A 26,643-nucleotide genomic window follows, 5' to 3' on the forward strand; every position below is an offset into this window, starting at 1 on the left:
ATATCAATGTAATAATTTATATGCAAATTAATTTTACATTTTTTTTTATTTTTATTTTTTTTTAAACCTGGGATACCTCTTTACTCTGACTATATTAGCATTACGAAATATATTTCAGAGTATTTTTAATTATCATAAAGCTTCATTTCATACACCAATAAGTTTGGTAAGCCCCTTAATTTTTTTATGAAAAGTGACTATATATGGGTTTGTGTTCATACACGTGAATCTGCCATATTCCTGTACAAAGTTTTGTTGCACGGTGCGCAGCACTCATCGTAAAAAAAATTCACTCGTCATTTTTTTCGTATTGTGCTGAAACGAAAAATAACTTCAAAAATTGTTTTATAGCATATATCAACCTATTTCAAGGTAAATAATTTGTAGACGTTATCTTTGAACGCAGAAGTGCGTTATTTCGTAACACTACAATCATCGTATTCCTTGTAAATGATTCCAACATTTCCTTCATTGATATTACAACTTCTTTCCTTGACAGACGTACAAATGAAGGAAAACTTTTTTTTCAATTTAATAATTTTGCCAGTCGTTTATCTGTACTATTAAAACGTTTGAAAAAACTATCGTTATCCGTTTTGCACACTTATGTATTGCGATACATTTGGGAAATCTAAACACAAAACAAAACTTGCCTCGTACACATCGGTGCAAGCAGCAGGAAGCAGTCCATAGCTTCCACTTCTGCGACACAAGACTTACTTCGAAACGCCAATTCATGTTGGTCATTAGATTTTTATTTTTTTTGGGGGGGAGGAAGGGTGAGGGATTGAAGTTAAAAGAGATTACACTCTAAAAAAAAATTTTTTTGTACTTTTACAAGGGAAATTTTTGGAAACCCTGTTGCCGAGGATATTTCTCTCGCAAAACTACAAGGCGGAGAGAGCCTTTGCAAAATCGCACATGGTACAAATTTTCTGCCTTGTAGTCTTACAAGCAATATCCTCGGCAACAGGGTTTTCAAGGATTTTCCTTGTAAAACATACAAAAAATTTCTTTCAGAGTGTATGCTCATGCTGGAAATAAGATAAAATGAAAATTAAAAAATTAAAAAAAAAAAGACAAGTTTCGTCTGGACAGTTTCCCCCGGGGCACGAGCGCGGGATCGGGCGTCCCACCTGGTTGATGAGGGGCGGGTGCTCCTCACAGAACTCCACCAGCACCACGTCTCCGTCCTTGCCCGTGAGGTCCTCCGCCGTGCGCATGAAGAACACGTCCCCTCCGCCGGACGCCGCGCGCTCCTGCTCCCTTTGCTGCGGGCACGGCAAAACACAAGTCTCGACACATTCCATTTTTGTGAAGTCGGTTCACGGACGATAATTTTACGTGATAACGTCGTAAGAAAACATTGACAAAAAATTGCGTACTTTTTTTAGTTTTCAAACATTATTTACAGTTTTTTTTTTGCAAAATTTAATTTTAATAATTTGTTTGAATATAATCACTAACGATTAGTTGAAAAACCCCCCTTAACCCGTTTGGATATTACAACAGGTATATGGTCAACAAACAAAGAAAAACAAAGAAAAATGCACCAACAGAACAAAAAAAAAAACCCACAAACGATGAGAGAGAGAGAGAGAGACAGAGAGAGAGAAAGAGAGAGACAGAGACAGAGACGCACACACGCACACACGCACGCACACACACACAAACACACATCTTGACTTGAGAAGAGGAAAACCAATCCTTCCGTTCCTTGCCATCTGGGTGTGTTTTTCAGATGTATTTTTGTAGTCCTACAGTATATCAATGTTGTCAACTATTGCATGATGACATAAAAAAAAAAAAAATTTTTTTCTTCTATTGATGACATTTTTAATTTATTTTGTTCATGGAAATCCTAAAAAATTACATATTTTCAAGTTGCGAAGAAATTCAGAAATAGGCATTAGACAAACACTAAGTGTTGAATTGGTTTTTTTTCTCCCTTATGCCCCCTTGAAATATAGGTTCTAACAGGGTTGGACTGTAAGTAAGTGAAACAGACAGCCTCACCTTGGCCTTCTTCCGGATGTGCTTGAGCAGGGGCAGCACGGGGTGCGGGCCCGGGTGGGCCAGCGCGCCGTGCGAGAAGCGCTTCATGGGCGGGCGGTGGAAGTTGCGCAGCCGCATGGGGCCCATGTGCGTCTGCACGAAGGGCGCCCGCAGCTCCACCACGGGCGTCGAGTGCTGGATCAGGTTCCCCCCGCCCACCTTCAGCCGCAGTGACGACTCGGACGAGCGAGGCATGTAATACCTGTTTGAGTTCGAGTTAACCACACCGCTGTCCGTGAGTTTACACTTACTTCCTCAACATGCGTTTAAAACAGAAAAAATACAATGCTAGCCACAGTATATGATCTATGGCAGTATATATAAATAATATACTATATCCAAAAAAATTATATATCAAATTAATTAAACTTATTAATAAAATATACACCAACATCAATGCTTTTACTTGACCTTTTCATTACTATGCATAACCTGGTGCAAACAAAGCACGTTATCTGAATTTGGGAAAACAGTATTTATTTTCTTTCTGCTAGCTTAATTTTAAAAAATGTGGACTGAAGTAGAATCTGCACTGTTGTTATTAAAACATCAAATTGCTAATTCCCGTTCCGCTTCCTGCCGGGATTTTTCCTGCCCGAAATTTTCTATAACTAATATTCCCTATCCTGCCGAGCCTACGATGTCATAACCGTAGCAAGTAAGCTACTACTGTGTGAACATTGTGGTAGATCGATTGTAACTATAGTTTTCAACCATCTTCTTAACTGCAAGGTTCACATTTTGTCCATAGCATTATATTTTCAGTGTTTATTGTTGATGTAGTCCCTGGTCGCAGCCTATTTCATTAAATTTTTTTGATACTGGTGCGTGATATGGAACAAACAAATAACTGTTTCTTACATTTTTAATATGTCCAATACATATTTGTATTTCCAATAGTGGACGAGATTTGTTCCGCCACAACGTAGCGACAGCGGTAAGACAAGACAGGACAAGACCCACCTGTCATTAGACACGTTGAAGGGGTCGCGGTCCGGGGATTTGGGTAGACAAGACAAGACAAGACAAGACAAAAAAGACAAGACCCACCTGTCGTTGGACACGTTGAAGAGGTCGCTGTCCGGGGACTTGGGTAGACTAGACAAGACAAGACAAGACAAGACAAGACAAGACAAGAAAAGACAAGACAAGACAAGACCCACCTGTCGTTGGACACGTTGAAGAGGTCGCTGTCCGGGGACTTGGGTAGACAAGACAAGACAAGACAAGACAAGACAAGACCCACCTGTCGTTGGACACGTTGAAGAGGTCGCTGTCCGAGGACTTGGGTAGACAAGACAAGACCCACCTGTCGTTGGACACGTTGAAGGGGTCGCGGTCTGGGGACTTGGGTAGACAAGACAAGACAAGACAAAAAAGACAAGACCCACCTGTCGTTGGACACGTTGAAGAGGTCGCTGTCCGGGGACTTGGGTAGACTAGACAAGACAAGACAAGACAAGACAAGAAAAGACAAGACAAGACAAGACCCACCTGTCGTTGGACACGTTGAAGAGGTCGCTGTCCGGGGACTTGGGTAGACAAGACAAGACAAGACAAGACAAGACCCACCTGTCGTTGGACACGTTGAAGAGGTCGCTGTCCGAGGACTTGGGTAGACAAGACAAGACGCACCTGTCGTTGGACACGTTGAATGGGTCGCGGTCCGGGGACTTGGGTAGACAAGACAAGACAAGACAAGACAAGACCCACCTGTCGTTGGACACGTTGAAGGGGTCGCGGACCGGGGACTTGGGTAGACAAGACAAGACAAGACCCACCTGTCGTTGGACACGTTGAAGGGGTCGCTGTCCGGGGACTTGGGTAGACAAGACAAGACCCACCTGTCGTTGGACACGTTGAAGGGGTCGCGGTCCGGGGACATGGGTAGACAAGACAAGACCCACCTGTCGTTGGACACGTTGAAGGGGTCGCGGTCCGGGGACTTGGGTAGACTAGACAAGACAAGACAAGACAAGACCCACCTGTCGTTGGACACGTTGAAGGGGTCGCGGACCGGGGACTTGGGTAGACAAGACAAGACAAGACAAGACAAGACAAGACAAGACCCACCTGTCGTTGGACACGTTGAAGGGATCGCTGTCCGGGGACTTGGGTAGACAAGACAAGACCCACCTGTCGTTGGACACGTTGAAGGGGTCGCGGTCTGGGGACATGGGTAGACAAGACAAGACCCACCTGTCGTTGGACACGTTGAAGGGGTCGCGGTCCGGGGACATGGGTAGACAAGACAAGAACCACCTGTCGTTGGACACGTTGAAGGGGTCGCTGTCCGGGGACTTGGGTAGACAAGACAAGACGCACCTGTCGTTGGACACGTTGAAGGGGTCGCGGTCCGGGGACATGGGTAGACAAGTCAAGACCCACCTGTCGTTGGACACGTTGAAGGGGTCGCGGTCCGGGGACATGGGTAGACAAGACAAGACCCACCTGTCGTTGGACACGTTGAAGGGGTCGCGGTCCGGGGACTTGGGCGGTGGCGGCGGGGCGTCCTCCTCCATGACGTTGATGACGCCCGCCTTGCCCAGCAGGATCTTGCTCTTCTTGACGTGCGGGTGCGGGATCTTGACCTTGGCGGGCGCGGCGGCGTCCCCGCGCTGCTTGGCGGGGTCCACGTCGTCCGGCACCCCCAGCACGATGTTCTCGTCGTTGGGGTCCAGCGTCAGGATCTTGGGCTTGGGCATGTGCGACATGTTCTCGCAGTCCCAGATCACCTCGTCCTCCCACGAGCCGTACACCAGCTCCTCGTTCTCCACCGGGAAGATGGAGTACCAGGTGTCGTCGCCGTTGTCGTCGCCGCGCGGCTGGTGCTTGCTTGGCAACCTGCGCACGCCGGTGCCACTTGCTCGTACGTCTGTCACACGCCCGCCAACCGCTACGGGCTTCGGCGGTGGACACGACACTTACGGACCAAAGCAACATAATTTTGTCTAGACCACGCCCCCCCCCCCCTCCCCCCGCTATTTGCGTGAGAGGAGGGTGAGTCCTCCTGTGGCCATTGTCAACAAAAAAAGACAATGGACAAAACGGTCACTGCAAAGTACGTGGACAACCCCCCCCCCCCCCCCCCCCCGCAGTATCGAAAGCGTGCAGGCGCTACCTGAATGGAATCCACAATCAGGCAATTACAGAAGGTGATGTGACACGTACTTATAGTGACCAACATGAAACAGAACAAATAACACAAAGAGAGAAACAATCTACAAATATAAAAAAACCAGAAAAATAAAAAAAAAAAATTATATAATAATAAAGATAAATCATGGTAAAATAATGATTAATATAAAATAAATCTATAAAATGAAAACAAAAGAGACTTCCCTCCGCCAGACGAGACCGGCAAACTAACTCCGCTCTGTCGGGAAGTCGAGGGCGGTCGCTGGGGGGCCAACTCACATCTGCGACTTGGAGTGCTTGCCGAGGGCGGCCGCGCCGACCATCTGCGCGGAGGCCAGGCGCACGGCGCCGCCCACGATGTTGGGCAGGCCCTTGCCCGGCTGGCTGAACGCCTGCGCGGTGCGGTTGCTGCTGCTGGGGACCCAGCCGGCCGCGTTCGTCTTGCAGTTCAGCTTCTGCATCACCTGCCGGCACCGACCGTCACACGTCCCGCCCTGTGCCGACATCTTCCGCCAGTTCAGGTTTCAAGACGACAACATACTCCAGTAAATTATTTTTTATATTATTATGAACTCTGTTTATTCATGAAGACACACTAAAAGAAATTTTTTGTATATTTTACAAGGAAAATCCTTGGGAACCCTGTTGCCAAGGACATTACTTGTAAAACTAGAGGGCAGAGCTTTGTACCATGTGCGATTTTGCAAGGCTCTGCCTTGCAGTTATGCAAGAAATATCCTTGGCAACAGGGTTCCCAAGGATTTCCCTTTTAAAAGTACAAATTTTTTTTTTTAGAGTGCAGCACCATTTTCGACAAATAAGACAATTTTTCGTTCGACGAAACTTACTTCGCCAAAACAGTGTCATTTTGACTGACACGGCATGAATTTTTACAATATAATAAATAGACACGAGCATGCCTTACTACTAGGAACAATTAAAACTAAATCAGCAAATATATGTGTGTTTGAAAAATGTACCAATGGCCTAATGTAAAAAAAAAGTCACCTTATAACGTTTGCGATATAAAAATAAATATTTTACATACATTAATCAAATATAATGTAATAAAAGATTAAGGTTTTTGTAATCCGAGTTCTGATTAATTACATGATTTTTTTTGGTTGCATTTCGGTGCTTTATTGTGTACCAACTTGCATTTCGGTGCAATTTTGGCTTTATCGCATTTCAAAACGTAACCTTGTTCCTTGGGTGTGCAGTATGGTGGGAACACGCTCGACACCTGATTTGTGTAATCGACATTTCCCCCTCAAATTACTATCACTGAGGAATTTCTATGTTTTTTTTTTTATTTATTTATTAAATACTCCGACTTTCCCTGGCCGATTCCAACTTCCCTGACATTTCCCTGACTTTCCAGTATATGGTACACCTTGAACACACGCCGAAAGCAACTGAACACACACACATGTACATTAAGTTAACATCTCAAAATAATCATCGATACTCCCCCAGGCATGTAATCCCGCTAGGGCGTGGTCCTGGTTAGGAGAAAGATGGGTCTTTTACATGCCTGACACTTCTGCCAGTGCCCAACATGGGTTCCGAGAACCGGGAAATAGATTCGCCATTTCCAATCGCGGCCATGTTACTGGGAGAGCACCCGGCTGGGTCGAGAGGTTGAGGAGACCCATCCCAACTTGGGCCCCACCGACCCGCCCCCAGCTCCGCCGTTAAACCCCCAGACCACCTGCAGAGCCAGCCCCCTCTGTGGGATCTGAGTAGCACCAGCACGGAACCATACCTCTCACATCCCTGGGACCCCTCGGTCACCCAGTTACTCATGAACACACACACAAACAGACGAGTAGTCACCAGCGCAGGAAAGCACAAAAACCAATTAAAAACACTACGCAAGCCGGTTAGCGCGGTGCTTGTCGCCGTAGCCACGGACGCAAACGGGCGGCGTTCACCTTGTGCTTGATGTCCTCTCCGTTCCAGATGACCTCGTCCTCCCAGTGGAGCTGCGAGACCATGAGGAACGCGTCGTCCGGAAAACGACTCGAGTCCCGGTTGTCTTCGTCGTCGCTCACCTGCAAAATTAAGAAATAAAAAATAGGGATGGGCAAACGAAATCCTCAAAAAAAAAAAAAAAAAAAAATTGAATCTTCAGTATTCAATGTCTGGGGAAAAGGTTTTTAAGAACATTATTACAGGAAATAACGTCAAACAGGAAAGTTTTCTACGTCAATTATTTTCTTCATACCTATCCTATTTACATTTCCCAGGATGGTGCATTTTTAACATGTAATATATAATTGAATTACAACTAGTTTTGATTCTAGAAACTTAGTTCATGAATAAAACATTAAAAGGGATAAATGTTGTGCTGGAAATTTGGTATTTCTACACGTTTTTTTAAATTGTATTATTATTTTTAATTATTTGTGGAAATTTTTATTGTCTATATAATTTGGTTACTAAAGGGCGATTTACTCTTTGTTAGGCTGGTGTACCCCCCTTAGTTAAACTTTGTGCCAGTAGTCTGAAGCACCTTTCCCAGAACCCTATCTGACCTTCTGCAGATCTAAGACTATGTTGGCAGCCAGCTTAAAATTTCCCTCGCTTACAGGCACGTCCCAGGCCTGTAACGTTACTTCACTTCATGACTAAAACTGCATACAACAGCTCTGGACGAGTTGTTACCATTTCTCAGAGATGAGCTGACCGTAGCCTTTACCGTCACGCAAACGTCTTAGGTTCACTCTTTGAGAGTCACGTCATGGACGCTCGTCCCCAGCATCGTTGCACTTTTTGTTCACCCCCCTCCCCTCTCGGTTCTAAGAATTCGCCTAAGACCAATGACCGGTCATAAACCCCATCAGACAGCGACCGTCTCCAAGGGCGACTGGCATAAAAAATTTGAGTGCAAAGATGGACCACCCCACGACATCTAGAGGCAGAAACTGTAACTTATTATCTTGGCCGCCAGAGTGCAACTCCTGTCTGCGCCCTTTAACCCCTGGTTTAAGCAGACGCCTTGGGCGAGTCGATTCTTTTTTATTTTTTGACACCCCTCAACAGGTAGCGCTAGTCGGCCAGTGCTACCAACTTCGAGACATCAGTCAGAGTTTTTTTATGTTGCCCACTCGGGGAACTTCGGAACCTTTCGGTCCGGACGTCCCAGTCTCCCCCCTCCACTTTTGATAGAACATTTACTTTTAATTACGAGACGCGGTTCTTCGCGAGACACTTCGCGTCGCGAATGCAGACGGATAGTTTGTGATTATCGGCGGATGAACGCACTGCAAGACTTCCATCCGGCTGCAACCGACTATGTAGTCATTTAAGTAAGGGATGCTGTCCCTGTAGTCTTCTTCAAGTAGTTTAGTCCGTCTGCATAGTACACGAGTAATAGGTATTTTTCTTTTAAATTATTTCTTTTGAAATGATGAAAATGTCCGCGCCCAGCCGTGCATTCGCGGGATCCAGTTCCTGGCTGGCGACACATCGGTAAATAGAAGCCAACTTCCCTGTCTGACAGTCCGAGAACCGGACGCCGAATTGGCATTTTCATCTCCCTTCCTCAACAGCACCCAGGCGCCCTGGCATCATGTTCCCGCGTGATCTCCAGGAAACGAAGCCCCGACCTCCGGTGCTACTGTATCTTTCAACCTTTTTTTGAACTTTCCTAAATTACGCCGTCAGACGAAGTTCATCATATAAAAATAATTTCTGGACTTAAGTACATACCTCAACTGGGATAGTTTAAATATATTTGTATTTTTTTATTGGTTTATTTTTTTTTAATGAAACCTTTTTATAATTTAATTTAGGGCTAGCCCATATTTCTTTTTAAATATATCTGAGAGCTAATTAATTAAGTAATTGAAATTGTATGTTAATGACTTTTCTATCTTTTATTAATTTTCCTTTAATAAATTTGACGTAAATATATTCAGACGGAATCACACCTTGTTTCTGTTCATTTCTAATAACATTGAAAAACCTTAAAGATCCCCAGCACAATGTTTCAACAACATAGTTAATAGATTTCACTTCTTGTATATTTGTTTTTATTTTGCACCCTTGGGACCTAGATTTGGATTTGAGGGGTATATTCGAGATACTCTTTGGGATTCAAATTCGAGAAAATAGGGAACTAACCCATCAATGAGAGAGGGGGGGGGGGGGTAGGTTCAACTAATTTTTCTACATTACTAACACAACAGTTGCTAAGAGAAATATGTTGTTGATGTAGATCTGATAACCTATGGTTGGTTAGTAATTATTCTGATTAATGTTCCATCGTTAATCTAATTATCTGGGACGCTAAGATTTAAATTTGATTCTCACGAATATCTATCTGGAGAATCAAGCTTATGGGCTAGAAGATTTAGTTGATTAGTTGAGTGAAAAAAAAAGGCCTACAAACAATACTGCACATCTACCATCTTACGATTCCCCGACAATTGTAGCAAGTGATACAAGAACAGTGTTTTAATCTGGCAGTCGGCACTAGTACGCCGTACGGGGGCAGCAACCTTCCCTTCATCCCGAATAAAAAACATGCTCGCACTGCATACGATCACCGACTATTCCGACATGTAACCGTACGGTACATGACTGAGAAGAACACACTTAACAGCTTTACAAACACGTGGCATATGCACGCATTATACACGCATGCCAGAATGAGAGGCATATTACCATTACTAGGACATTAATATTATCTTTGAAAGATTTGTGCAATGGGAGTGCATGACTTGATGTAAGCTTTCGGACATACGCCAATGCTTAGTACATGTATGTCTGTATTGTGTGTTTTTTGTCATTTGTTTTTTTTTGTAGTTTTCTTCTACAGACATACATGTGCTAAGCAATGGCGTATGTTCAAAAGCTTACATCAAGTCATTACTAGGACATCTGGTGGGTCTGATGTCTAGTAGTCAAAAATATTTTAATGTGAAATGATATCGTGATTAATGGGGTTTTAGGTTTGGAACTGAAAATAAGTTTGGCAACACTTTAGGAACTTGTGCCTGGGTGACTCGGAACGTGGAGGGTGCGAGGGGGAAAGGAGAGACGGCAGCTCCGCAACGCACCTTCTCCCTGAGCTTGAAGCCGTAGTTGAAGCCGTCGCCGGTCTCCGGGACCTCCAGCATGTCGTACCACACCTGGGCGGGGCCGAAGCGCCAGTCCGCGACCCGGGGCCCCATGTCGTTGCTGTCCCCGCGGTCCTGCTTGCCGCCCTGCGACTTGTCCTCCGCGGGGCACAGCAGCTTCGCCTGGGAACACGATCAGGTACTCACTCTCCCGGAGCAGTGCCGAACACGTGACTGCAATAAGTTCCATTCGCGGTACAGGAGGACTGCTTCAGCTCAACAGTCAATCTGTGCCGAAGGTCACCTTTAAGTAAATGGGATTTTAATATTTTTAAAATCACTTTCAGTCTTAATTAAAACGGTCTAACTTCAATTACACAATGAAATTTTTTTTTTTGAAATTGTGAAGAAAAAAAAAATTGCTGGTTATAACGTAATATGCAGACTCGTAAAAAAAAAACTCGAAAAATTGTGTCAAAAATTAATAGTCTTAAGTTCATTTAGTTGTTTGTTTTTTTTTACTTAGGTTATTAAAAAATATATAAGTATTGTATTTTTATTTAACTTTAAAGCTCGTTGTAAAACATTGTGTTTGGCAGTATTCAAGTACGTCTCAGCACACCTCCTGAATACAACAATTTGCCAGTTTACATTAGAGAATGTCCACATTTAAAAAATGTTCAGGAAACACTTACGAAACTATCTGTCATGCAAAGGACAGCATCGACTTGAATACCACCTTATTAAGTCGGATGGTGTATATATGTATACCAAGGTGATTTTGTATGTATACGATGTTATAATGTTGTCAGTATTGGATGTATGAAACCTATGTTTTATTTTTATATGATTATGTTAGCCTCTGTGCTATTAACAACAATAAATAAAAAATAAATAAAATTAGTCAAATATTTTCAAGTTGAATCAAAAATACCTACTGCTCTCAGCGAAGCTGCATTACACTTACCTTATAAAATACATAATTGGAGCAAAAAAAAAATTGTTTAACGTTTGTGTAATGTTTGAACTATATAGTATATTCCTACATCACAAAAAAATAATTACAAAATAACCATGCATAGTATTAATATTGAGCATATCCATGAAAGGAAACAGGGTGCCACCTTTCAATTTTTAAGTAACCAACTTTTATTCAAGCAATACATGAACATAAAAAAAAAAGAACTCAATATTTTCACGCGTGAATTTTTTCAGGCTTCCCGATGTTTTAAAGCTTTGCAACACATAGCGAGGTTTCACATCAGAACCGAAGATGCAAAAAAAAAAAACGAAAAACAAATTGTTTTTGAATATATGTAGTTGCAAACGTGACGAGATCAACAGCTGTCAGTTATTTAACACTACTGTGCCCTGATGTAGCCAGTTATTTGACACTAAAACCTATAATTTGAGTTATTAAAGTGAGACTATTTAATGGATGCCAGTGAATGCTAGAAAGAAAAAAAAATTTCTGTTAAAGAACATGTTTGGACTTGTAAATATTGTGTGTAATTTAGTGTATAGTGTTTGGAAACATTTGAATTTTGAACTTCCCGCGCTGCTCGCCAGCAACGCCAAGTTTTTCAAGTTGGCTGCCTGCCGAGGTGGGGTAGCCCTGCAGCAACAGTTGTTGTCCAACCATCGTGGCGGTAAGTTGTGCTATCGTGCACGGTTGCTGCCAATCGAGTTGTTCGCGAGTGCATCGTCGTTAATTGTGTCGTTTTTATCTGGATTTTTACAGTCTCGTACGTCTCTGGACGAAACAGAACGCGTGTTGTGGAACGACACCCTGCAGAAGTTACAGGGCCGACAGAAGCGGGGAGCGGAGCGAAGACGCCTCACCTCGTCGTCGGGCTGGCGCATCTCGGGCGGGGGCGGCGGGGCGTAGTCCAGGCACCAGCCGCGCCGGCGGTCGCGCTGCACCTCCTGGTCCGAGCCCGAGTCGGAGTGGTCGTGCTGCTGCTTGCGCCGGCGCCGGCGCTTGCGCACGCTGCGCCAGATCTGCGGCAGGCTGGTGGGCTTGCCCGGCCCGAACAGCCGCGAGAAACGCAGCACCTGCCGGCACGGCCACGGGGGGAACCAGCCCTTCAGCTCTGGGGGGGCCCACGCGAATCACAGGGGTGTCCACGCGAATCACAGTGGTGTCCATGCAAATCACAGGGTGTCCAAAAAACACAGGGGTGTCCAAACAAATCGCAGGGGTGTCCAAACAAATCGCAGGGGTGTCCAAACAAATCACAGGGGTATCCAAACAAATCATAAGGGTGTCCAAACAAATCACAGGGGTGTCCAAGCAAATCACAAGGGTGTCCAAACAAATCACAGGGGTGTCCAAACAAATCACAGGGGTGTCCAAACAAATCACAGGGGTGTCAAAACAAATCACAGGGGTGTCCAAGCAAAAAACAAGGGTGTCCAAACAAATCACAAGGGTGTCCAAACAAATCACAGAGGTGTCCAAACAAATCACAGGGGTGTCCAAACAAATCACAGGGGTGTCCACGCGAATCACAGGGGTGTCCAAAAAATCACAGGGGTGTCCAAACAAATCACAGGGGTGTCCTAACAAATCACAAGGGTGTCCAAATATCACAAGGGTGTCCAAACAAATCACTAGGGTGTCCAAACAAATCACAAGGGTGTCCAAACAAATCACAGGGGTGTCCAAACAAATCACAGGGGTGTCCAAGCAAATCACAAGGGTGTCCAAACAAATCACAAGGGTGTCCAATAAATCACAGAGGTGTCCAAACAAATAACAGGGGTGTCCAAACAAATAACAGGGGTGTCCAAACAAATCACAAGGGTGTCCAAACAAATCACAGGGGTGTCCAAACAAATCACAGGGGTGTCCAAACAAATCACAAGGGTGTCCAAACAAATCACAGGGGTGGCCAGCAAATCACAGGGGTGTCCAAGCAATTCACAGGGGTGTCCACTCAAATCACAGTGGTGTCCAAACAAATCACAGAGGAGTCCACACAAATCACAGGGGTGTACACATAAATCACACGGGTGTCCACACAAATCTGCAAGAAAATTTCCAGGACGTCACTGTGACCAAAAAAAATTCAAATTTACCTGAACATGTTTTTAAAAATGATTGATCTATTTTGCAATTTTCTGAAAACCCCTCTCCCCATTAACATAGCTGGCCTATAATTATAAAACAAATAATAAAATTGACAAAAAAAAAACCTTACATGTATATGCCATTTTATAGTGGATATAACTATAAACTAAAACACTATAGAAAAAATACTTAACAGTTTGGGCGATAGCAGAATGGAGCATTAAATTTTCCCTTCAAATTTGTGAATTCCTTCCAACTTTTCTAGTATTTCAAGGAAAAATGCTATGCCTTTTTTGGAAAGTGGACATTCTGTGTGTGTGTGTGTGTGTGTGTATGTATATGTGTGTATATATGTATATGATTTAGGACTTAAAAGGGGGCACTAAGGGTGACAAAGGTTCACGCATCACATGTCTCTTCACATCTATGCACAAGGCACTGAACTGACATAACAGTCTTCTTGTTTGGTAACCTACCTTTAATCCTTTAAACAATTACTCTTTAATTTTTCAGGATTGTAAAATAGAACTTCACATGTAGGTATGTAATTGTTTTTAGTTTATAGTTTGCTATACGACGAAATTCCTAATTATTTTTTAAGCTCTCGAAATCTTGAAATTCTTTTAATGACACTGTGTTAATTATTTAACTTAAATATCTTTCTTTGATAGATCATATTATAAATACTTACGTAATAATAGCCTAATTTTACTTTTCACTGCTAGTATTTTTGAGCCGTATTAAATTTATTTATAACTTTTGTGAATATTCGTAATACTGTTTTAATACATGTACGTACAACGATTCTGGGTTCGGGTAATTGTGGATTTGAACTGTACCCGAAAATATCGGGTGCTCGCACAACCCTAGGGTTTTGTATTCACGAGGATTCAGTGCACTTGAAAACTGTGCCGATCGAACAGCATGGTCCACTCGACCAGCGCCCACCTTGTCGATGCGGAAGTCCGGGAAAAGCTCAGTGACGTCGACCTCGGCGTACTTGGACGGCAGCATGGCCGCCAGCGGGGTCTCCAGCCGCCGCCTCCTCTCCGCCTGGCTCTCGGCCGACATGTCCCCATCCGAGGGGGGCTGCCGGGGCGGGGGCATGAGCTGGGAGTCCGCCCTCGCGCCGGCGCCCTCATCGTCCGCGTCGTAGTCCGTCCCGTCCTCCGCCCTCGGCCGCGCTCCCCCCAGGCAGTCGTCGTCCGCCAGCTCCGTGATGTCCGAGTAGTCCACGGCAGACGGCGACTTCACGTCGTAGTCTAGTCCGGTAACCCACACGGCCAGTAATCACGTTCGGTGGAAAAACAAAAGGGATCATGACTCGCACACCGAGAGAATAATAGGGCCACATCTCAAAAAAAAAAAAAACTAAATTTTACAGGAGAGTGAACAAATGAAAGTTTATTCCTTAGCCTCAGCAATCAGGAAGTGCATAATGTCGGCACTGTTTCTACGGCACAAGTCAAAATACGGCCATGGTGTATTTACAACCCCACCCTCAGCTGTATGAATGATAAGGCCGCGTGTCGACACGTGGCTGTATTATTCTGATTTATGTTTTAACAAATTTTAAAATGTAATAAGGATATATCTCATCTCAGGTGAATATTTATTGTACTACATACATGGCCTTGTTATACCGAATAGATATGGCCATAGACATTACAAATATACAAAAATGTATTATTCTCGGTGTACGTGTGTTTTCTGTGCGACGACCGGCGGGCGCACTCACCGGCGGGCGGCTCCTGCGGCCGGACCGCCCCGGGGTCTCGCTCCCCCTCCGAGTCGCTCCCCGAGCGGCGCTCCGCCCGGTCCTCCTCGATCACCTCGCGCAGCAGCGACCGCAGCTCCGAGCCCGCCAGGTACGCCAGGTGGCGCTTGCACTCGCTGTCGAACACGTCGTTCTCCAGCTGGCCCGACTCGTCAATGTTGCCGAACAGGAAGCCGGCCAGGTTGATGCCGACGCGGGGCGCCCGCCCGTCCTCCGCCTCCACCTCCCCCTCCCCGCCGCCGTTCTGCTCCTCGTCGCTGTCCGCCATCGCCCTGCCGACAGGTCTCACAGTCGATCACTGCATACGTGCTACAGCATGTAACAAGTCGGGCGCTTTGCGCCTCCACGCTGCTTCATAAAATCACTCTCAAGGGTTGAGTCTTGGTGTTTAAAGGCACAGTAGCGAATCATGTAATTTTTTTTTTTTTAAATTATTATTTACGTTGCATTGAATCACAATAAATATCCAAATGCAGGATATTCACATCCTTTCATATATGGAAAACCACAGGAACACAACGTGGCGACGGCCACTTCACTGCATAGGCTAACTACACAGTGACCTACAGACGCTAATTTCTAAGAAACCAGTAGGAATTAAGAAACGCTGTTTACAGGGTAAATAGCGGAACAGCTTTAGTGTATGAAATGTTTTTTTTCTTTTTACTTTTATTTATGGAAAAGCCTGACGTGAGAATTTTATCATGGTCACTGCAAGTACCCGTAGCACTATAGGATAACACCACCAAAAAGATAAAATTCTTGCTTATAGATCAACTCCCAATACAAAATCTGTGCACTACTGTTATATTCTTTATATGTACTTGCATTGATCGTGAATTAACTTGGTAACCATAATCAATCTACCCAATAGCAAAAATCATTCAAAGAATGTAAAAATTAAGATATTCCCTAGATAATCCTCAAGATGCTATCCCAGTCGGCGAGTCTATGACGGATGCAAATCCCAGTTGGGGCATGCCGCAGGGTAGGAGGCCGGGGGGTAGTAAGGTTGGGACGAGCTAAGCGACAGGCTACAGAAGGGTTCTACAAGGCAAAGTTGCATAGGCAAAAGCACTAGTTACTTGTGAGGTCAATGACGGATGGGAATGAGTTCAACTAGTGCATTTTAGAGATTAGGGAGGTGAGAACATTTAGGAGGTTGCGAAAAAGGTAAGTGTAGGGGGTTTGGGTTGGAGCGGGGAGGGTTAAGATGGCTGTCTCCTTGTCACTACAGCATTGAAATGGCGAAATTAATACTGAATTACCCTGGTGAAGACACCAAAGAGCTTGCAGAAGGACGGACAGGAGGCCCTGTCAATTGTTAAAGTCCGGCAGGAAGCGCTACAATAGGACACACAGATAGAGACATAATGTAATCAGACCATCGCCCACACCACACATTACGTCAGAGGATTAATGACTAGTGGACAAATCAGCGATCAGTGTCCATCTGACACATTCAATAACTTCACTTCATTAATTTTTGGTGGCCTACAACAGTGCGCCAATGGCCATAGGATCATTTCATTTCGTATTCAAAGCCTGTTTCATTATAACACCATCGATCAAATTACCGTATAAAGATTAACACCCATGCCTGGCCCGGGATTCGAACCCAGAACCCCTCGCACCGTAAGCCGGTGTGCATCCGACTACGCTACGGAGGTCGGCTATTCGGACACAGATTAAGATTTTACAATTGTAGACAGGCCTCTATAGAGGTATAGCTGGAAGTTGAGAGAGGGGGTGCGGAAGCTTAGAAGAAGATTAAAAGGAAGTCTACTCGATGTAGAACCTCTTTGCCACCACACTCATGACCAAAAGCAAGATAATTAAGATTTCAAAGTAAGTAAATAAAAATGATATATACGTACGAATAAAAAAGTTATCAAGAAAAGATTATTTCGGTCCATCCATTGTGTGAAAACATATACACAGTATGTAAAAGAGAATTATTAAATTTTTGTCCATGTCTGTTTCAAAAGACAATTACATAAACTAATTGAATCCTAAATGTACCCAAACAAACACGATATGCGAATGCACAGACGCACGATAACTAACAAAATAAACGAACACAAAGATTACACAACTCACTAAAGACGAAAACCTTTGAGGTTATTACGTATGGCTCATAGAAAGTGTCCCAGACGTCTAATATATATTGACTAAAGAGCTAATACTGACATACCTCCTATGGTCATCAAGCCCGCTCCCCAACGAACTAAAATATGTCCCCACTGGCGGGACGCACCCACGCACTACGTCCACATTGGCCCCGTTGACAACGTTGTGTGTGCCGAGAGAATTTCCATCCCACTCTGCCAAAAAGTAGTTTACCCCTAGGATTTGGACACAGGACAGCGTGTTTTAGCAATACAAAACAACTGTAGTAAGGAACGAAAAGATATGATATTTCAAAAGATAAAATAAAATTTAAAAATATGGGAAAATATATAGTTACTTTGATCTGTATCAACTTCTCATTCGTTCAGAATAAAAATTTTGCACTTAAAATATTCAAAGTGGGGTACACAGAGGTGGGTATAATGGGCAGATGGATCACAGGTGGAAGTAGCCAATCTAATTGGTGGGGAGTTTCCCTCCCAATACCGACGACACGAAAATGTAACTTTTTTTTAGCATTAAGCTACAAACCAGTGCAAACAATTGTCCGAGAGCCGAACTTATACAACAGAATGTGCGCCCTGTCCATTATTCCACATGATTCTAACAGAAGTGTGGAATCCACCTGCTTTACAATGAACTAAGCGAGTTATAGAAAAATCAGTTTCTGGCCATATGATGGATCGGCCCCGGTGGGTGGAAGCTCCAGAGTTTATAGAAGCAAAAGGAAAGAGGGCGTCACACTTTCCTTGTGAGGTCATGGAGGGAGTGGAATTAGCTGGAGGAAGGAATGCTGTGGTTGAGTGATGCAAGGGTTATGAGGTGACATCTAAAGGGGGGTGGGAAGAGTTTGATAAAGGGAACGACTCATCTAGGTGAAACCCCAATTGCGAGTATAACAAATCGATCACTATCATTATTCCTTTAACAACTCATTAGTTGGAAAAACATATTTTTCAGTTAAAGAGGTTGTTGACTTTCATTTTTTCATTAATAATTTCATTTTTGTAAAGCTTCTTTAGGCCAGTCGTTATAATTTACATGACCATTAATAAAAGGAAACTGTTCATTGTAATTATCTTTTACGTTTCAGCTCTTTGGGTGTACAGTTATTTGAACTTTATCATTTTCATCTATGGTGTCATTGTTTATCTTTTTAGTATGTCAGATCACGGGGGAGGTTATCCAAATTAAACAGAAATGTTGCTACGCAGTGGAATCGGAACTTTGTTAAGCATGGTTTCGTTTGAATCTGCAACGACATACGAAAATGTCTGCATATTTGGTGCATGTTTCAAGTATGAATAATAACAATGCGGTTCAATAAACAAGAGTTGACAACTTTGGCCACACAGCCTTCCCATAAATTTGACAAGGAAGGTGTTCTGTTTTTACGCGAACGCCAAGAAGGTTTTTTTCGCAGGACAGAAAGTGAGTTAATGCTCAATGCTTTGTTTAATTTCATTTTTTTTTATGAATTAGCTCAGTAATAATTATTTTATGAATTGTTTTGGGCGGGGGAGGGGTGTTTGAATTGTTTTGTTTTTGTATCAGCTGTTATATATTTGACACGCATTTACCCCTTTTATCCATAAATGTGTTTATTGTTGCTTTTAACAGGCATAATTGTCTGGTATATCCAATGTAAAATAATCAGTATAAAATGGCTGTGTGCTATCTTTATTTACAATAAGTGATGTACTTAGTTCAGTAAATATTTTAACCCAGTTTGTAATCTGGCATGACCCCATGTAGCATGCCCCCATGACCCACGCATGGACTTGAGAAAGTGCAGGGCATGCAGAAATTGAAGTTACAGGTTGCATGATTAAAACTGTTTTCTATGTCTGTCAACATGTTTGTTGAGAGCCAAATGAACAGAATACTTAGTAAGTGCTGAAGCTCAACAAAATTTTATTGCTTTCAGGTAGAGCAGATAGCATTAATTTTGAAGGAGAGCCTCTTTTCTTAGAAAAATAATTAAAAATTACTGGCAGATTTGTTGTTAGATCATTTTCCAACAGTGCATCATAATAACTCAAATAGTTTAGCAGTAGTTTCCTATTTTAATGGGTTTTCAGAGTAGGTTTATATATTAAAAATACGTGATATAACAAGAATGAATGGTCGAAATATTTTAGATACATCTAAATTACTTATTAATAGCATGAACACTTGATTAGATTAGGTTATAATAATTTATAATACTTTAACAGAGAGAGGTGGTTGGTTTTTGTTATCTACATTTAAAAAAAACTGTAAAATAATTGCAATAGTTGGTTAGGAAATATCACTTTAAAATGTAGATAATCTAACCTACCCAACCATTCACATGATTTTAATGTATTTTAATTTAGCTAACCCAACCTAATCAACCATCAACAAAATTTCACTGTTAAAATATTTAATATAGCTAACGTAACTTAACTATCTGTTCCACAATATTTGAAATAATTTTATGTAGCAAACCTTACCTAACCAATTGTCAACTCTTAGGGAATAGTTAAAAAAAATTTTTATTAATTTTTGTTCTTCAGAAAAGAGGCCCTCCTTCAGAATTACTTTGACAAAATTATAATAGGCAGTAATTACTTCCCTGTTATCAGTCGTTGATTGGATAGTGTTATGTTTTTTTGGTCGTTGTGTATGCATGGATATTTTTGTTGATAACTGAGTTGTTGCCTGTTGTTTGAATAATATACATTAAGTACTGTTAATTGCATTATTTGACTACATATAAAATGTGTACGAGATTTGTGTAGTGTACAGTGGTTCATTGTACATTCAGAGTGGTTCTGGAAGCAACGTCTTTGGCTGCTGTGTTTAATCGCCTAACCGAGCTAACTGCGGGTGATACCTTGAGTGTTGTAACGTTTCCAGGAAGAGACTTCAAAAGAGGGAAAAGGTCAAAGAGCCTTCGAGAACTGAGCTGCTATAGCGGAGCGAGCAAAGGTACTGGATGACTCACGCAGTAATAGCTACTAGCAAGCACTTTCACTAAGCACTTGTGGGGGTGATCTTTCCTGCTGTTTGGCATCGCTCTTACACGGCTTGTTGGGGGGGTGTGTTTCGCCCTCCCCCCCTCACTGTTGCACAAGAGGCACTGGTCAGATTTTTGTGAACTTTGTGCGAGGGATGGGCCTATCAAATCCTCAAACACCAGCAAAACCTTAGTATTCGAAGGATTCGATATTCAAGGAAAATTATTAAAAAAAAAAAAATATTAAGAGAAATGAAATAAATTTAAAAAATTCAACACGGACAACCTTTGAAGTTTACTAGGTGTTTTCCCTTTTTATCCTGTTACCGTTCCCCAAGGTGTACTTTTAACATGTATGGTAATCATACAACTAAAATTTCCATATGTATTGATTCTGGAAACTTAGTTCATGAATAAACCATTCAAAAGTTTAAATGTTTAAACAGGATAGTTTGTATTTTCAATTTCTTGTTCGTTTTATATATTTTGGACCCTTGAGACCTAGATTCGGATTAAAATTTGAGATTCTGATTGGAAAAATTTAGGATTTGACCCATCACTACCAATGTATCTACAGTTGTGGTTTGGGGAGCTTACCTTTTTAAGATGTTTGTGATTGGGAGAGAACAAGGTAGCTGTTCTGTATCACGTATTCAAGTTCATCCCTTGATCTTGTGGTACGTGATGATTACTGTTATAATTTTGTACGTCGGAATATACTGGCCAAACAAAAAAAAAAAAACTAGAATCTCACAATGCAAAGAATAAGGTCCAGCGTTGCAGAAGTCTTTTTTCTTTTGAAATCGATTTACAATCGTAAATCACTGATTCATCAGAAGTTTTGTTATGTCGAGGATCTTCCGATGTACTAAATAAAAACAGCACAGGATAGGTCAGTGCACACAGGATCGAAATGGAAACTTGGATACGTGACATGGAACTTCTACCGCAGACACAAAGAGGGAAGTGTGGATGGGGCAGAGGGGAATGGGCTCGGGCGGAACGTAATGGGGGTGAGAGGTGCGAAGGACCTCTGGAGGGGTCTGAGAGGAACTGCAGGGTGAAGCAGAGGGGCGAAAGCCCAGTTGCAGGTGTCAATTTTTAATCTGATTGATCTAAAGTCTCTGCGGAGAAAGTTTGAAAAATTCGTTATGCGGTGAGTAAGACCAGCCGATAGTGCGGTTCATGGTGTCGCTCGCACTCGCAGGGGTGGAGGAGGGATTGGGGTCGCAAGCAGAGAGAACGAGTTGCGGAGCGAAAGTCGACTTAAGCCAGAGACTGAAGATGTTTCTTTCTTTCTGGCGTGTTGCGGTGCTCTTGTCTGGTGGCAGGCCGGTCGCTGGGATTCGGAAAGGGAAGGTGGGATGTTCGTGCATCACCTGTTGGCAGTGCAAGCTGGTAACCTGTCAAGTTTACTAGGTCATATTTTTTCTTCATACCTATCCCGTTGCCATTCCACAAGATAGTATGATTTTTATATGTACCTAATTATATAATTTAATTTATTATACATAATGATTCTGGAAATGAAGTTTGTTGAACTAATGATTTAAAAGGGTTGAATGTTTCAACTCCATAGTCAAAATATGTTTTTATTTCTTATAGAGTATTTTATTTGCGACCCTTAAGACCTGGATTTTGGTTTAGGAAGTATATTCAAGATGCTTTTTGAGATTCAAATTCAAGGGATGGATTTGACCCATCAGTAATAAGTGATTCATATGAGGAAATTCAGCTAAAAGCTGTTGAATGTAAAATGGCTAGGTATAAACCCTCTTAACCAGGCCTGTGTAAATATTCAGTTAAAAAAATAATAATTAATCATATTCAGTTACGTTTGGAAAACTTGTTCTTCAGATATAAATGTGTACATGTCCAGTTTCAGTATATCAGTTGGCAGATATAACTAGCCATATTTTATTCTAACAATTGTGCAATAAACAGCAGTATTGCTAAAGTTAAGATAGCATGACAGTCTATGATCTGGGAATGATTTGGTGAGTTGGGAACAACTGAACAATAATCATCTTGATACAGTTGCAAAAAAAAAAACTCAAACAATTGGAATGCATACTTTCTAGTGGTGTTTTAAGTATTTATAATTATCGCAGAAAAATATATATTACTGTAGCATGAAAGTACACAAAAGTTATTGTTGAAATATGACTTTTAACTATCATGGAGAAATTAAAAAAAAAAAAACGAGTCCCACCTATTTTATTTGGATATGATATTGGTATTCGAGAATATTTTGATATTTTTATTTGGATAATATATTGGTATTCGAGAATATTTTGATATTTTTATTTGGATTCATTTCGAATTGAGAAACTTGATATTAATGCAGGTCTAACCTTAACCTTTGACAGAATCCTTGGTGGGTGAGTAAGTTAAGGAAGCCGTCTGGTCAGGGGTGTATCTGTGTCGACGAGGCGGGATGATAAGCGCGACGCTCGCTGGTGCTTCTAGCGCGGTGTCTCCTCTGGACTGGCGCGCAGTCTTCTCGTCGTGCATCGAGCGGCGACCGTGACATCACACGGCGGAGAAATGAAGATAAAGGAGTAATGCAAGTCCCTTAACTGCTTTCAAGAATCTGTACCGGTTGTTTTGCGCCTAAAAAGTACTCTGAAAACACGCCGTTTAGCCATTTTAGCTCTTCTAAACATACAGTTTAAAAATTTAATCCGAAATCGAAAGTACTTTTCGGCCCTCAGCGAATTCTTAAATGCTTTTTGTAAGCAGACCCCACTTGGGTATCTTGAGTAGTTTTCATATCGCATTGTTTTTCCTGAAGCTCTGCACACCGTATGTGGGCCCGGGCAGACGGTGTGGTGAGTGTTGTACTAGAACAGTGAATGATAGACCCCACCCACTGCATACCTCGATAAGTGATCGTTGAATTGGCGTGGAAGGCCGTTTAGGACCTCGCTGATATCTGAACCTCATCCCCTTGAATCTCTCTACTTACACTTGTGCAACGTTTAACAGGATGTCCACATTCTGAAGAGTCAGAAAAAAAAATTTTTCCCCACAGATTTGCGTGGACATCCATTTTCATCTATACCTGCTAATGCTGCTGTATCGTGCCGGGAATTCGGACGTGTATATTACATTGATAAGAGCCAAAGGCATGTCCGAATTCTTCTGAAGTATGTTTTACTGATGTGTACGTCTCCTTGGATGTGACTTTGCAAGGGTTGGCCAAACTGGAAGTGAAGTATGCAAGAAAACAAATCTGTGTACTTCTTACCTGCTTGTAGTAAAAAGAAAAATCACCATTTTTTTTTTTCAAAACATTTTGAAAGTTATATTTCCTAGAATATTTAAGTAATTTATGTTTTGTGGAATTATTTTTATTTTGCTGGTATTAATAAATCGAATTTAAAAAAAATATATATTTAAACATGATTATATGAAGGCCTCAAATCAGCTCTCTTTCTTTAAGAGACTTGGAATGTTTACTCTTTGAAACTTTGAGGTGTCTCAGATCAGATTAGTAACAGTTTCATCAACAATTTTTGTAACACATTGTGTTGGTGTAGCATTCTAAGTGCCTCTGAGTCTTTAGCCTCAACTTAAATGACACTTGAGTGTCCCCAGCATCATAATCAGCTTCAACACTCTCTGAACTTACTGCGTACTTGGCACATCCAACGATCCTCGTCTCCAGAGTTGTAAGCATCTCAAATAATCCTCAGAATCTCCAGCTGTGTACCATCTTCAAACAGTTTCGGAACCTTTAGACATTCTTAGGAACTCCAGTCATCTTTTGCAATCTTAAAATAATCTTAGGATTTCAGGACATCCTCTGCAAACTCCGAACATCCTTTGCAATCTCCAAACTCCTCTGAAATCTCCAAAATCCTCTGCAATCTCCAAACCTCCTCTGCAATCTCCAAAATTCTCTGCAATCTCCAAACCTCCTCTGCAATCTCCAAAATCCTCTGCAATCTCCAAACCTCCTCTGCAATCTCCAAACATTCTCTGCCTCTCTCATCATCGTAAGCATTTGCAGTATTCTAAGCATTTCCATTATCCTCAGTATATTTGACAGCAATATACAATCAATGACTTTTGATGGTACACATCACCTCAGATGATGTGTAAACATAGCTTTGAAGTATTGGGTATACTTTCAATCTTTGGTTGGAAGCTTATTTTACAAATGCAGTCAATATTTGTCATTGCTACGTAAACCTCCGTCAAGGTTACATTTTTTTAACTAATAATAAAAAAAATTCTAACATGTGGTGTTGTAATGGTGTGCCATTAAGTACTACATTTTACTGCTGTCTATGGAATATAAGGTGAAGTATTGCTACTGACATGCTTTGTAGAAGTGCGCTTATTTCTGTTGATAATTAATTAGTTGCTTTCTGTTTGTGCATGCATTTAATGATGTATGTATTTTGCTTTTCGTAGATATTAGTTTTAAATCCTGTACAGAAAATTGTAGAAATTCATGCAGTAGCTATTGTTTAATAGCATAGTGTAGTAAAGCTGTGTGGACTGTGCAGAAGTATTTGTAGTTTTGTATTGATCATTTTGTTGATTTTTATTTGTGTTATCAAACTTTATGTTGAGTTTTTTGTACACATTATATTGGTCATTTTTTTTTTTTTTTTTGTTAGTGACTCTAAAGTGACCAGATGATTTTCAGAACTTTCGCTTGAAATGTTTCTGCAGTAAAAATTATTTTTAAAGTATTTTAATAAGTCCTTTTTACGGTGCTGTCAAGGAAAACTTGGGGTCTTCACTTACTCTGTACTTTAGCTAAGCCTTGCTTGACATTATGGGCCAGAACCACCTTTCACGTGTAAAATTGATATTGTGTTTAATTTATCATAAAATTGTTTTCCTGATTACCCCAGTCTTAAATGAAAATACAGCTTAAGTACATAAGTCATACCACCCAATCCCAATTGTTAATTCCCTTACATTTTTCACGTCAGTGGTTATTCTCTTACCGTACTCTAGCCCATCGCTCCGGGTTTCCTTTGAAATATAAATACTGTATTTAAAAAAAATTTGCTTTCACGTAGTTTAGTGTACAGTATAATCTTGATCAACTAAGCTTCGATTAACACAGGTTCAGTATTATACGAGTCCACCTAAAGTGCCATTACTGGCAGGCACTGTTGAAACATTTTCTAGAGGACTAACTGTTGTTGAAAGCCTAAAAAAGAGAATTAGCCTCGAAGAGGTCATTTATGGTTGGGATGATCGTGAAGTGAAAGAATCTACACCGACGAAAAGCTGGAAAAACATCACCCCGAAAAATTATACCTCTAGGCCAACTGAAAACCGAGACAGTTTTCTTATTCCATCCGTGCTATCCGAGATTTTGCTTATCCGAGTTTTCCGCGGTCTACATTAACTCTGTTAGTCAAAATTCTACTGAATGTTCAATCATCAATGTAACCGTTCAAGTCCACTGAATGGGTGTGTTCCTACATCTCCAACTTAACTAACTGAAGTCACTCAAGATCCGTGTTTCGGGTGCCTTTCCCTAAGAGCGATTACAAACACCAGCTCATCCCCAATTAGGGGTTTTCCAAGTGGTGCCAACCATTTAAAAATAAACAAAGGAATTTTTAGCTAAATTTACTTTAATTGCGAATTATTAACTATTTATTCCTGGTTAAACTTCTGCAGTGTGAACTACACACCAGTAACGACAATAACATTCTAATTTCAAACAAAACCTTTTTTTTTACGCTTGAAATAAAATTTTACCTGCTGTCGGCGAATACATTCTTCTAAACGCATGCAACATGCCCCGGCGACATTAGTTTTATTATAGATAAAAACTAAACTTGGAGTGTGTACCACCGTACATGTTCAAATAGGTGCCCTTAATTCCTCGGATGTGTGATTTTCTTGTTCTCTGTCACGAAAGTTTTTTTTTTTTTTTTCACGCTTTGCGTGCTTACTCCGATATAAATGGTTTGTAGGGTCCTTAATGACTATTATTTTTTTTTGTGTGTACATACAGTGGCGGATCCAGGATTTTGGTTTTGGGAGGGGCTTGACCCAGCTGAGGCTAGGCTTTATCAAGGCAAACACTGAAACAATAGTGGACCCAGATGCTTTTTGAGGGGGGGGGGGGGGGGCTCGAGCCCATTAGCCCCCCTCCTCTGGATCCGCTACTGTGTGCACGTGTGCGCACGGGGATACGGAAGGAGGGCGGTGGGACGATGTGGGCAGTCTCCGCCGTGACCCCCCCGCGGGGTGTGTGCCCGTGCTGTTGCCGCAGTCAGCCTGGAGCGGTGGTGCCGTCTGCGCGGCAACCTGCTGTTCTACTTCAAGTCGCGGGACCAGTGGTCGGAGCCCGTGGGCGTCATCGTGCTGGAGCAGTGCTCCATCAGGGTCGACGCGCCCGCGCCGGACGGGCCGTACGGCTTCCACCTCGGTCAGTACGCCT

The 26,643-nt window shown here is 42.1% G+C and overlaps 2 protein-coding genes across 5 annotated transcripts in view; one reads left to right on the forward strand and one right to left on the reverse strand.

The window, feature by feature from the left end:
- LOC134540924 (transcription initiation factor TFIID subunit 1) overlaps positions 1-17,412 on the reverse strand; it is a 51,007-nt gene extending 33,595 nt beyond the window's left edge. Inside the window, exons 1-10 of one of the 3 annotated variants that reach the window (XM_063383999.1) lie at positions 17,304-17,412; positions 15,071-15,381; positions 14,281-14,594; positions 12,102-12,314; positions 10,260-10,442; positions 7,128-7,247; positions 5,473-5,657; positions 4,507-4,899; positions 2,017-2,257; positions 1,137-1,271 (exon numbers count right to left, since the gene is read on the reverse strand). In XM_063383999.1, coding sequence (XP_063240069.1) covers positions 1,137-1,271; positions 2,017-2,257; positions 4,507-4,899; positions 5,473-5,657; positions 7,128-7,247; positions 10,260-10,442; positions 12,102-12,314; positions 14,281-14,594; positions 15,071-15,377 — 2,091 coding nt within the window. In that variant the 5' untranslated portion in view covers positions 15,378-15,381; positions 17,304-17,412. Of the gene's footprint in view, positions 1-1,136; positions 1,272-2,016; positions 2,258-4,506; positions 4,900-5,472; positions 5,658-7,127; positions 7,248-10,259; positions 10,443-12,101; positions 12,315-14,280; positions 14,595-15,070; positions 15,382-16,986; positions 17,184-17,303 lie in introns of those variants that run through there. The other 2 variants (XM_063384000.1, XM_063383997.1) reach the window with 2 other exon arrangements.
- Positions 17,413-18,203: 791 nt separating this feature from the next.
- Positions 18,204-26,643, forward strand: part of LOC134540547 (inositol polyphosphate-4-phosphatase type I A) — a 44,810-nt gene continuing 36,370 nt past the window's right edge. Inside the window, exons 1-3 of one of the 2 annotated variants that reach the window (XM_063383354.1) lie at positions 18,206-18,670; positions 20,120-20,191; positions 26,476-26,631. In XM_063383354.1, the coding sequence (XP_063239424.1) occupies positions 18,553-18,670; positions 20,120-20,191; positions 26,476-26,631 (346 nt within the window). In that variant the 5' untranslated portion in view covers positions 18,206-18,552. Of the gene's footprint in view, positions 18,671-20,119; positions 20,192-26,475; positions 26,632-26,643 lie in introns of both variants that reach the window. The other variant, XM_063383355.1, reaches the window with a different exon arrangement.

This window comes from Bacillus rossius, chromosome 17 (assembly GCF_032445375.1).
Source record: "Bacillus rossius redtenbacheri isolate Brsri chromosome 17, Brsri_v3, whole genome shotgun sequence".
In the NCBI taxonomy this organism is placed as follows: Eukaryota; Metazoa; Arthropoda; class Insecta; order Phasmatodea; family Bacillidae; genus Bacillus; species Bacillus rossius.